General features: G+C 40.7%; 1 protein-coding gene across 1 annotated transcript in view; it reads right to left on the bottom strand.

Annotated features, from left to right (window-relative positions):
- Window positions 1-12,837, bottom strand: part of LOC119741743 (bestrophin-2-like) — a 42,719-nt gene that overhangs the window by 12,176 nt on the left and 17,706 nt on the right. Inside the window, exons 3-5 of the mRNA XM_038217625.1 lie at window positions 9,664-9,869; window positions 7,904-8,058; window positions 1,722-1,799 (exon numbers count right to left, since the gene is read on the bottom strand). Of these exons, the coding sequence (XP_038073553.1) occupies window positions 1,722-1,799; window positions 7,904-8,058; window positions 9,664-9,869 (439 nt within the window). The remainder of the gene's footprint in view (window positions 1-1,721; window positions 1,800-7,903; window positions 8,059-9,663; window positions 9,870-12,837) is intronic.

A 12,837-nucleotide genomic window follows, 5' to 3' on the forward strand; every position in this document is an offset into this window, starting at 1 on the left:
CTAATAATCAAGGCTAGAGGCGATTGATATACTGCTGACAACTGACGGATTTCCGAAAACATTGTCCCTGTTTCATCATCCTCAGATCTGCAATCATGAGCTGCATTCGTTTTTTTTTGTATTCCGTGACTTTGTTGCGTAAACATCCCCGGGAAGGATTCCGTGTCTTGAAAGGCTCAAATATCAAATCAGTGCAGCACCTTGAGGGCATCTCCGTCTGTGTCTTACTCTTACTACACGTCTTGCCTCTTTCTGAGCCTCAGCACACGGCATCGATCGTGGTGCGGCACAAACTACGTACTCTCCTTCACTAACTAACGTTTAAACACTTGGTGTCAAAACTGCACATCAGACGTCTGCACTAGCAAGCAGGAGGTCTTGGGTTCGAGTCCCACCCGAGCAGTTTGTGATTTTTAGCTGCGGGATAGCAGCTCAACAAATCATCACGTCTCTCCGTTAGTCCGTTAGTTAGTTAGTAACAAACGCTGACATTGTCTATTGCCCCTACATATTTTGACCGACTTCAGCCAAACTTTGTCAAAAGTATCAGTAACCCCAAACCTCGTCCCCAGGGTGTCGAGCAGTACGCGCCCACTATACCTGCTCTGGTATTGGATCATTTGCAATTTTTTTAACACGTATGCAAATGAGGAATAGTCTGGTGCCTGCCTGTGCGTTACATTAGCGTTTGTTTTTGTATATGTCTGGGGTAAAACCATTGAACTCCATATACACAGGAGATCAATGGGTAAAACATAATCAATTCGTCGCGCCGTGAGTTACAATAACACGATTGTTTTCGAAGTTAAAATGTTACAATCTTATCCCGCCAATATGCAGTATCACATTTCATATTAATATGAGTAAATTAGAAAGGAAAGAGGAGTGTTTTTTGAGAAGGCGTGGACGTTATAATTACAATGATCGTGAAAACACGTAATGCACGTTGGAAATAACAACACCAAGTACACGATATAAATCCATTACTAGCCTATTGCGGTATCGGATCAGGATACAGGAAGAAAAGGGCTTACTATTGGAAACGAAGTTGGAAATAATGTAAGCACTGGGGAGGAGGTTGCAGTAGCCCAGCCCCACCGTGTGTTGTGTAATCCAATGCACGTAAAAGAACCCAGTGACACTTATCGCTAAGAGAAGGGGTTTGCCCCGGTGTTTCTGGTCTCCAGTATAAACTCCCACGCGGAGTAAGGAGATGAACCAACCCAGAACCAAGAACATGTCACATGACCAAACTGCGGTCAAAGGTCATAAGGGGTCACAGGGGTCAAAAGCCCGATTTTTTAAAACTCAAAACACTACTCCTTCCAGAAATTACATGGCACACTCAAGTGACTCATGCATGAACACGTATTCGTTGGCCCGCAGCTGCCGAGATCCGAACGAGCTTGTTTCCTCACAATCACTCGTATACAGTGTTTACATAAATACGTTGGGGAGGGCAAAATCAAATATTGAATTTACTCATCAGTGCTTTCTACTGTTTTGAAGTCTTAAAGTAGAATATTTCCCAGAGGAGTGAACAAGCTCCCCCAAGAAACATCTTTTATTGTACCGTTTGAGATATAATTTGAAACATAATGTTAAACTTTGCAAATATATGTACACATTTTGGGTCTTTAAATTACTTTTGTTGTGTGATAAAACATTACAGAAAAGCAACTGAAGTCATCAGAAGGAAATGATCAGTATATTCTCCTTACCTGTGTATACACCAGTGGCACAATAATCCAATCGAAACCGTACAGCTCGTCGCATTTATCACGAAAGTTATTCAATTCCTATAAAACACACAACACAATGGGAAACAAAACGGTTGAGTAAGTTATAAATACTTCATAAAGAGTGAGAAATGTGGCATGCTCCGAGACCTGAGGTCAATTCTGGGGTCATATGCAAACTGTCCCATAATGCAGCGCATCGTTTTAAAAATGGATATGCCAACGGTGCTCTTGACTTCCAATTTTGTCGAGCTCTCATTGGACGGATTGTTTTTAGTTGGTGACCCAGGGTCAACACTTAACGTGAGCGATTTGTATGCCCTCAATTTTTTTGGCTATTAGAGCATTCTGTGGCCCACTGAACTTGAAGGTTTGTAAAAAAGATGGGTGGAATTTGGATGAAATTCGTCCTAAAATTGCTCTATTTTGCAATGGAGCGCAGGCATTATTAATGGCGATCGGTCACAGGACTACATTTAGGGGTGATCATCTTTGGATGGAATTTTTCTCCCAAAAGTCATCAGATTACCACCCAAAAATTGAACAGAAAATGAAAGATGATGAAACAATTAAGCTTTAATTTGATTGGTGTCTCAAACACCTTGGAGAGTTGTATTATAGGTTTTCCCGGCCAATTTCCTACAATGTTCATTCACTTCTGAAAATCGGTCATTCGTTTTTCGTCTGAATTTGAGAATCGCTCTGAACACGCTTCATTTTCGCTACCAGAGCATTCGATTCCATTTCAGTTCAATCAATTACATGTAAGTGATTGAGCAGCACATTTCGTTTATGCTCATTCAGATTCGTTTACAAGACTTCCTTTTCGCTTTTAGAGGGCGATTTCAAACATTGGTCATTCTATTTCACTTTTAGTTCAACGTTATGTGCTGCATTCTGCTTTTTTGAATGAGAAAAAAGTACTTTTGATTGCACATTCACGAAATTGTATGCCAAAACTCTGCACGAAAAGGTATGCTTGCGTAAATGATGCACAAGTAACGTAATAGGCCGCCTGTTTCTCAAAACCGAATGCACGGACAATGAAAACGATTGAACTTTCGTTGAATTGAAATGGGATTAAAGACGTGCATTCAAATTCAGACGAAAACGAATGACCGATTTTCAGAAGTGAATGAACATTTTGGGAAATTGGCCGGGAAAAGCTATATTATAGGTTTCCCCGGCTATTTTAAAACGTTTATCATTCGAATTCACCGTTTCTAATATTCAAATTCGTAGAACAACATCGATTTACTGCACTTCCAATGTTTAATTTTGTCTTTTGTCAGACATTTTCAAATTCAGTTCAAGCAAATTCAAACAATGAGCACACGTTTTCGTCCCGGAGTATTCGATTTCGTCTCATCTACGCCGAACATTGTTATTCAGAAATCCAATTCGTCTAATTGATTTATTGAACACGAATTCGATCTCTGAATGCTGCCATTCGGCAACAGCTTAGACGAATTTGATCTGTAATGGCGAATATTCTCGACCCGGTGACTAAAGAGGGTGACCAATCTTTGAAATTGAATGGTAAATGACTAAACTGGTTTTGTTAAAAGCATGTGGATTTTTTTCTCGGACGAAATTGAATGCTAGAGTTTGTGAATTTGAAAGACGAATGCAAAACCTATAATAACTTTTGGAATACGCGTTATTATCACTGAGGTTTATGGGAGTCGATTTACAGGTCTGCACTCCGAATACAACCCGTGCGCACGTCACGGGATGTTGATGTACGTGCATTGATTATCGCCCTGACATACCCACAGTGCTTTGCAACGCCTCCGTTAATTCCACTGTCACATGAAAATCTGACTCCTATGAAAATCGGACCCCTATTTCCCTATTATTGGTTGATCCCTCGCACGTGACAGGTCACTCTCCCGAAACGATCCTAAAAATAGCATAGTATCGTACTCACGCGTGCGCAGTACTACCAATGAGTCCACATTTCATGGAGTCGGATATTCACGCTACACCTCAACATTTTGTGAAAGAGATCATCAGTCAGGGCGCCCTCATTTGGTAGGGTGTTGGGGACGAACGAAAAAGGAAACATGCAACATGCAACATAAAAACGAACAAAGTACCGGTGACTGTTTGAAATGCTGAGACCTTACTCTCACCAATGACTCTCTTAAGGGTCTTGGCACCAAGTATTCAGGTCACATATTGATGCATTCATCTCATTTTCACATGACATATAAAAAAGTCACGAGAATGAAAGAGGGAGATAAGGGCCTACACTCTAAAAAATCCCGGGCCAGATTTGACCCATAATCCGGGTCCTTTGGGGCCTCACATTTTCCGGGTCAAAATGACAATTTTCCGGGTCAACAAAATGAGTTACAGAAGTCTATTTTAGACCCGGAAAAGTGTCGCTTTGACCAGGAAAAGTATCAGGCCTCATGCGACCCGGATACCGGGTCAAATCTGGCCCGGGAAGTTTTTTAGAGTGATAGCAACTATGTAGCCTGCTTTCTTTTGCTTTCACAGAGTGGGGTTAGAAACAAAACTTTAAGATCCAAAAAAAAGAAGGAGAGAAACAAAAAACAGAAATAGAAATTGAAAATTTCTTGATGAATAAAACATCTGTGTTTGCAAAAGAAAATCCTTTAAGATACAAACAGCAGGTTCTTATCAATCTGCAGGACGTCGACACTAAGTAGACTAGATACCATTACAATATTTTCTCTGTCATTTGATGATCCCCGATTGGTATGCAAGTACGCTGCTAATGCATATTTCATGTGCAAATGGGGGAAAATGCACAAAATGACGTATAATTTGTGTCTACGTGAACCCATCACTCTCTATCTGGCAGCTAGGATGGACTCATTCCTGCTGAGGTAATGAAGCGCGACACAGCAAAACATCCGTATCACATGTCGAAATGGGAGCCGAGGGATGATCAGAAATGCATTTCTTTCCAGCAGGATCATTTTTTCCACAACGCATCAGGGGAGACACTCAGCGCGATCGCTCACACCGCCAAAAAAGGGTCATCATACATTCATCTGTTTGGCCATCACGACACAGTCAGTGATGCAAAGCTATTCGGGCGATGATAAAAAACATGACGCCGGGAATAATCAACAAAAGCGAAGTGACGTCATAGCTCCACATTAAGTAAAAATACGAGGATGAGGAGGAAAACAGACACATGGAAAGACTATCTCACTTAATTGGCAAATATCAAAATAGGAATGAATTACGTGCTGCAGGGATGCATAAGAGGCCTAATCGTGCAGTCGCTAATTGGGAAATGTAAAGAATGATTAACACTTGTAAACTTTTCCCGCATTTTCTTTATTTAACATTTATTATTTATTATTTATTAGATAATTTCTCAGACAAAATACAACACAATTAAAATGTATAATACAAAACAGTTTTTAAATTCAATTACATAAAAATAACTAGACACGACAAAGACGATCAAAAGGACAAACTAGACAATGTTGAGATTCAAGAAGCTATCACACAAAAAACATTAAAAAACATGAAACATTACATTGTACCAAAATGTAGGCCTGAGGGATTGCCTAAAAAGCTATTTCAAAAGCTTGCCGAGAGGCTCTCCAACTACAACAGTACAATTTGATTCGACACAGAAACAAACAAAACAAAGAACGACAAACAGACAAACAGGCACAAGCACACACAAACAAACCAAGCAAAACAAAACAAGCATGATACTGTGCGAAGCTCGCATGGTGATTTTACAAGAGGGTATTCTTTATTTGTGGATTTTTTTATTTCGTATTTTTCTTGCCAGAGCAGTTGAACTGTTTGCCGCTATGTTCTTTCTTTTGTACTACTGCCGATTTAATCAGCATCTTTCAGTTAGGCCTATATTACCTTATTTCTCTAGGGGAAAATCCATACAGATTGTTTTTGACAAAAATATTTGTGCTGTTTTGTCAATATGTCGCTGCAGGTTGCACTTTCTACCGTGCCGCGAGGTTCTAAAAACGGAAAAGATTACCCCCCCCCCCAAAAAAAAAAGGAAAGATGAGAGAAAAAGAGGAAAGAAAAAGAAATACGTCTATTTGTATTCGATGCTTTCAACGGAATGGCTCGAAGGAAGCGCGCGGACACAATCATGGACACGCACGATTTCTTTGCGCTTCATGCACTGCCCTTGTTTGTCACATGACAAATTGCAGAAACAGGTATGAAAGTACGGCAGAGAGCCGAAGACGGCCTACTGTTGTCCATGGTTGTCCAGCTAGAGAACACACTCACTCCCGTACTTATGAAGTCTACAACGCAATGTTCTTGTAAGGTGTGACAATAATTTTTCAAACTGAATTGCTAATTTCCAGCTTTCCAGTGAAACACCAACCAAAAAATGCCCACGATAAAAAATAACATATTAATAAAAATAGAGATTCTTAGTGTTCATCTAATAATTTCAAAAGTGTAAACGTATTATATCTTCTGGAATATATTTCAGAACTAATAACAACAGAGTTTTTATAAGACCAAGCAGAGTGCATACACTGAGTGACTGAGTGTTTTGTTGTTGTTGGGGGGGGGGGGGATGTCAGAATCATGATTTCATTTGTAATAATTCATAATTAGGAAATCTCCGTTGATTTCTTCAATTTATTGTTCGTACAAAATGACCCCGGTTTATCCGATCTTTGCAAGCAACCCAACACCCTCCCGTTGAAGGATGGACTGCGGATAATGCAGCAACTAGCTTGCAGAGATAGCGCATAACCAGGCTTGGATTCAAGCACAGGCGTATAATGGCGACAATCTCGGGAGACTGAGCAGGCACGAAGGATTGGTGTCAGATTCATTTTCCTCACAATATTGGGACCTGTGCTTTAATTAGAGTAGATCAGGGTCGTTATTGCCGGTTGAAATCTTGATGCGAAGTAAGAAATACGGGTTTCAGCTGAGTCAATGCGTCAGGTTCCGTTATGATCTCCGGGTTTTTTTGGGAGGAGGAGGGGATTCTCAAATTTAACACTTCTTCATTATACGGTATAAAGCCACTTGATCACGGTACGATGGTAATACCGATCGATAGTCCGAAGGTTCGTTAGTCCGCCCTTACCATGGACCACTTGTGGGGTACTTGTCCATTCATCGACCTACCCCGTAAGTGAAATCTTTAGAAAAAAACATCTACTGTAGTTTTCATAGCCCCGCAAGTGAAATCTTTAGAAATAGTGACAATGGGACAACAATGGAGGTACCCTGAAAGTCCATCTGGCTGGGATGTCCGAAGGTTCGACAGTCCGTTCTGACCATACCCCCCTTGTGGGGTGATGTTCCTTTCAGGACACATCACCCCACTATTTTCACAATAGAAAAATATCACCCCAGAAGAGAATCTTTAGAAAAAGGGAAAATGGGAACACAATGCTATCACCCCACAATTCCTTCTGGCTAGACCGGACGAAGTGTTCATTAGTCCGAAATAGAGTAAGGTTAAATAATCCAAAGGTTCGACAATACGATTAGACGATACAGTTCGATAGTCCGAATCGGCAATAAGGTTCAACAGTCCGAATATACAGCAATGAACATTATTGTCAATTCGGACAATCGAACCTTGTGTGCTTTCGGATAAATGAACTTTCAGACTACTGAACCTTGGTTTCACTTTGGACCAGACTACTGAACCTTCTGACTAATTAACCCTATTCTAAATTCGGAGTATCAAACCTTTGGACTAACAACCCTTGTTCGCATTAATGAACTTTATTTCATTTTCGGACTATTGAACCCCCGGGCACCCCGGGTATGGGAAATTTGTGTGTTCGGTCATTCCTGCAGATGGGAGTTCTGGGGTACTTGCATTGTTGTCCTTTTATCCCTTTTCTTTAGAACTTCACTTCTGGATTACCGTTTTTCTAAGGGTGGGTAGTGGGGTATGGCACCGTTCCCTAAATGTCCCTTTGTATGAGTACTCCACTTTGAGTACTTTGTATAAGTAGCTGTGGTAAGTACGGACTACAAGTCAAACCTTCTGATCAATAAACCTTCGGACTATCGAACTGTCGGAGTATCAAGCGGACCCCGGAATGACAGCTGTGATTTATGAACCCAGCGAGGTGTTTTTTAATTTGTTAATCAGCCTACCAATCATTCTACAAGTAACAGTCTGGTAACCCCAACCAGCTTGATATACTCACATCTACTATAGTTTTCATAGCTGGGTCGCTGACTATCCTCCCTTGCTTTCTCGTCATCCGTATCAGATTGACGAACCACACACAGGGCACCCAGTACTTGGGATGGGTCGAGGGTAGGTCCTTCAGTATGTTCTTTTCCTCTTCCGTTAGTATACCTTACCAGGAAATGTGTGATAAACACAGCCTTTTGTGATTAAATGGTAGTGTAATACATAATGCGTATAGGTGATAGGTTGGCGATTTGGTATACACTGTACATTCCGCAAAGGGTGACCGTTTTAGCCGATTTCGGCTAACTTTGACAGCATTTTTGTTAAAAAACGAGTTTGACAGAAAATTTGACAGAATGGATTTTTGTGGCAGATTTCTGGCAGAATTCTGCAAAAATGGTTATTTGACAGAAAAACAGCAAATTTGAACAAAAAAGTGTACATTTGTTTAAAAAAAAAAGCTTCAATCCTTTCAAACAAACCCTTGCATAATGGGACAGGTTGGCTGGTCTAGGTGCTGAGGTTCACTGGGAAACGGACTTCGTCATGGCCGGACCCGCATTTTGTCCGAAATTTACCAATAATTTCACAACATCTTTATGTGACTAGGTTGTTTCTTATGTAATTTGAATCATAATTAAGGCAATATTACCAATCTGCATGTGATTGTAAGTGTTTCTAGTGTATTTCGAGTGATTCTGGGGGAAGTTGGCACATTTTTGATATATCTGACAGATTTTTGATGTGCATTTAGCAGAATTCGGCTCTGACCTTACGGTCACCCTGATTCCGCACCTTTTACTTCCGCGGCCCTCGTTTCAAACCCCAGCCAGGTCGATATGTGCATGTGGTTTCCAGATGTTAATTCATTCCTTGGGTTTTTATTGGAAGATTATTTTCAGGTTTTCCTTTCTCCTCTGAAGCTGACAATTTCCTCATCTCAGTGTCTTTGTCCTGGATCTCCATTGGCGAGGTGCCTTTTTGTATAAAAAACTTATGAGGAACCTTTCGTTTTCATTGCAACCTTTCAATAGGTAAATACGTTTCCAAAACTTTCAATTGAATCCATATAAATTAAATTTTTGCTTCAGAGGGAAAAATATTCAAAGGGAACATGTATTAGGATTTTTGTGACTTAAATACATTTAAAACAGCTTTTTTGCCATGTAACCATGACTTTCCACCTCCCTTGTAGCAGTAAAAGGGACAAATTTCTACATTTTAATTTTTATGCTAATGAAAATGTCCATATTCATGAGCCAAAGTGTGATTTCATTGAAGGCAGAACAGTGGTGTCTACATAGCTTTGTATATTAAACTTTTCTTCATTTTCTTGGAGTAAGTTCCACTTTTTACTTGTTTATCATATTAAACAGCCTGTTTGGACAATAGTAGTGGCCACTATTTCTTCAAAACTTTCGTTGTGGGTAATTTTGAAGGGCTTAGTTTTGTACTGTTCATATGCACTTTTGACAAGGAGTGCCTTGTGTGACAAAAGCGAAATAGCGCCCTCTTACAGGTATTGATGAAAGGATTTACTAATGATTGAAAAACTACCACTTTCTTGTCACTTCCAATGAAAACAAGTATTAAGATCTTGTATGTATTGTTGCAACACATAGTAATATGCATGAAAACAAGGTGAGCTGAATTTCCACTGCATGTTTCCCTTAAGTCTCTCTTAATATAGCCTTCTGCTCGGGGGTATATAGTGGATACCAATATTTCATGGGCCATATCTACTTAGTCGAGCGCTGACTTTGCTCTCACCTGCTTCTACGATGTGCGTTAGCGTTGGGAACCTCTTCTTGACCCTTTTGCTACCGGCTCGGAAGATCATGATGGCGGATAGGTTAAGGTAGCGTACAAGGGTCCTGCGTATGATCCGGGCCTCTTCGTCGTTGCCTAACACGTGGGCTGCGATGTTGTACACACACCGGTCCGGCCAAGGGATCGCCTTGAATTGCGTCCACCATCTGCCCAGTGAATAGTCAATAAAACGGATTAAATAATTACAATGTATAGCTCCCTATGAACAAAGTTATTTACACTAAAAAAACAAACAAGTTGGGTAAATGGGTTGATATATAATAGACAATGTTGGTCAACATACCAACTGCCTACACTCTTGGGCAAATTCTTGCAAATAGTTGGTCAATTTTTGCCCGAATTAATCAACAATAAGGCAAACTCAATACTTATGTTGGGCAAATAACACTGCCCAACAATATCTTGCCAAACTTTTTTTTTACAGTGTAAAGATTGGTGGACTGCCAACAAAGGGTTCGGATACTTCAGTTGGTATAGCAATCCGTATGGTGATCGGGAGGTCGCAGGTTCAAGTCCATCATTTTTGGTCATACTTTGATTTTAAATGAAGTTATAAAGCAATTATAGTTCACTTTCAGAGTTTTATACATTTTGGGTAAATACCGATTTATAGAGATGCTGCAAAATGCGTGGGCAGGACCAGAGATACATCAACGCCATGCGCAAACGCTGTCAACCTATACCAGTTATGTCCACTATTCTCTAAAATACAACTTGATGCCTGTGAATGTACATGTAAACGTGAATCGCTGCGTTTATCAGAAAATTTGGTCGGTGTATATACACCAGTCCTGTCCGATTTAAAATTAGAGCTTATACGATTATGGTTTGTAAAGCTCTCCACATGTCACTAAAAGGTGTGTGCATTGCTCGAAATACTAAAACCGAGATTTGGGTGTTCAGTAAAGGTTTAACGCCACCCCAGTAATCACAAAAAAGTGGGCAGTGCACTCATGCACAGCGTGTCATGGGTCATGTTTTCTACACATATCGTTGCGCGATCTCCATACCCCCTCGGCATCATACCCCATGGCTCCATGAGCCAAAAAGGATTGCACGGTGGGCACATTCTGAACCAGCCTTATGAATCTAGCCCGTCGGCACAGCAGCCTTGCAGTCTAATTGAATCCCTGATTAGCCGATAATGAAATGAAATTGGGCACGCGACCGGGCGGCAAGCAGGCGACACGGGAAGCGACTAATGGGCCGTGGTAAGACAGACGAAGGCCCCTGCTATGCCCCGTGCAGTTTGTCTTTCTTGTAAAAAGATCAACCAAAGAAAAACAAACAACCCGAATCGAAAATGATGCTGTACTAAAGGCTCGCAGAGTGCATGACCTCACGAAGATTAAAATTTGGTCTTTGTTTAAAAAATGTCAGCTTCTTATTTAAATTTTTGTTTACCTTTTGAGTCACTGCCCTGACAATTTGGGCATCTTCTATGCACGAGTACTCCTCGTGAATAAATGCAAACTAATTTCCTTTAATCCCACAAGGGGCGAAACGTAATATGCATACTGATTTTTGTTTAAAACAAACCGCTCCACTTCGTTATCTCTGTGGAAAAGTCACAAATCCAGCACTGTTTGCAGGAAATGAAAGCAAATTTCGCATTTGCCCAATGCATATTGATTTAAAAAAAAAAGCAACCCAGTCTTCAATGGAGTTCAGTAGAATTGAACTTTCATGCGAAAACGGATGATTATGTTATTATTGTAAATCCCGACAATCCAGACAATCTATATCACTCCAAACTATGTTACATCTCAATGACTTAGCGTGAATGTATTGTACAATGTATCCTCAACTCTGGTATATCCAGAATACTTGTCGTTTCAATTTTAATTTTGGTCTTTGGAAGGTATCTTCTAGAAAATGAGATACATTTTTGCGACTATGGATTAGTATAAAATAAACGTTGCGTGCTGCCAGTATTTTCAATATTCAGTACGTCTTCAACTTATCTAGACTTTCATTGCATGCAGCCAGTTTCTACTTAGATAGCTGAGGGGAAACAGCGCCCCCAACGTTTTCATGTTTTACCGACCGCCAAAATGTTGCATAATTTAATTTGTTATGAAGATATGAAGGTTTTCTGCATATAGCTGAAGGTACTCCCTTTGTGATTTCACATTGTGACCTACAATGGCTGGAAGCTGTGAAAGCATGTGTACAGCGGTGGCCAAAACACCCCTCCGCTCGGCCGGTTATCAAATTAAAGGCCTCTTATTTTCAGCGCTTGATTTCATTACGGCGGCAATAAAATATTTATGCAAACACCGCAGTTGATGTAAAAGGGCCACCTGAAACGGTGTTCCGAGGAATTCCCGAAGGAAGGTCTTCAAGGCAGAGGCGCCCCAAGCGATGACGGGCTGGTTGCGGCATTGACCGGCCCGTCAGGCCTGGCTGCGGTATGCATGAACACTGGACACACGGTGACTCGTCTCCTGGTGAAACACTGACCTATATTATAACATGATCTAAGGTACACATTCATCTGTTTTTAGCTTCACATGGAAGGGTTTGACTGTCGCTGGAGGGCGCTCGACCCGATGCTCGAGCATATTATGCTAGTTTTGATCTCGATCCATTGTTGTAGTGCATGTCGGTTCTTGCATTTTGGAAGGTTTTGCAATAAACCCCTGAAAAGGCTTGAAACTGTCTCCAACAAATTCGTCCCTCCTTCCGATTCAAGCAGTAATGATAATTATGCCATCAGATTGAGATTTTTTGCCAATAATGCGTTGGCTCCAACAATGTACTATGTGCCTCATGTCAGCCTTATTGGCGATGGGAATGTTAAATGAGACCGATTTTGCGAGCTCTCAAGAAACAAAGAACCAATACCTCTCAACAGAAAAAGTGCACCTTCTATTTGATTGACATTGACATATAAAAGGTATAGGTTATAGAAGGTCTTAATATTGTCTGCAACCTACTCCCATTTTACGGACCAATAACACAAAATATGGCCGGAGACCCATACGTTGTGTGATCAAAACGGATATGTTGCAATAACTAAGGACAGTGAAATATGTACAATCGAGCTCAATCTTTGGCATATGCTGCCAAAACAGGCGGGGAGCAATCAACCGAAACATGGTTCAAAATGCA

Source organism: Patiria miniata, unplaced genomic scaffold (assembly GCF_015706575.1).
Source record: "Patiria miniata isolate m_02_andy unplaced genomic scaffold, ASM1570657v1 HiC_scaffold_5, whole genome shotgun sequence".
Classification (NCBI taxonomy): domain Eukaryota; kingdom Metazoa; phylum Echinodermata; class Asteroidea; order Valvatida; family Asterinidae; genus Patiria; species Patiria miniata.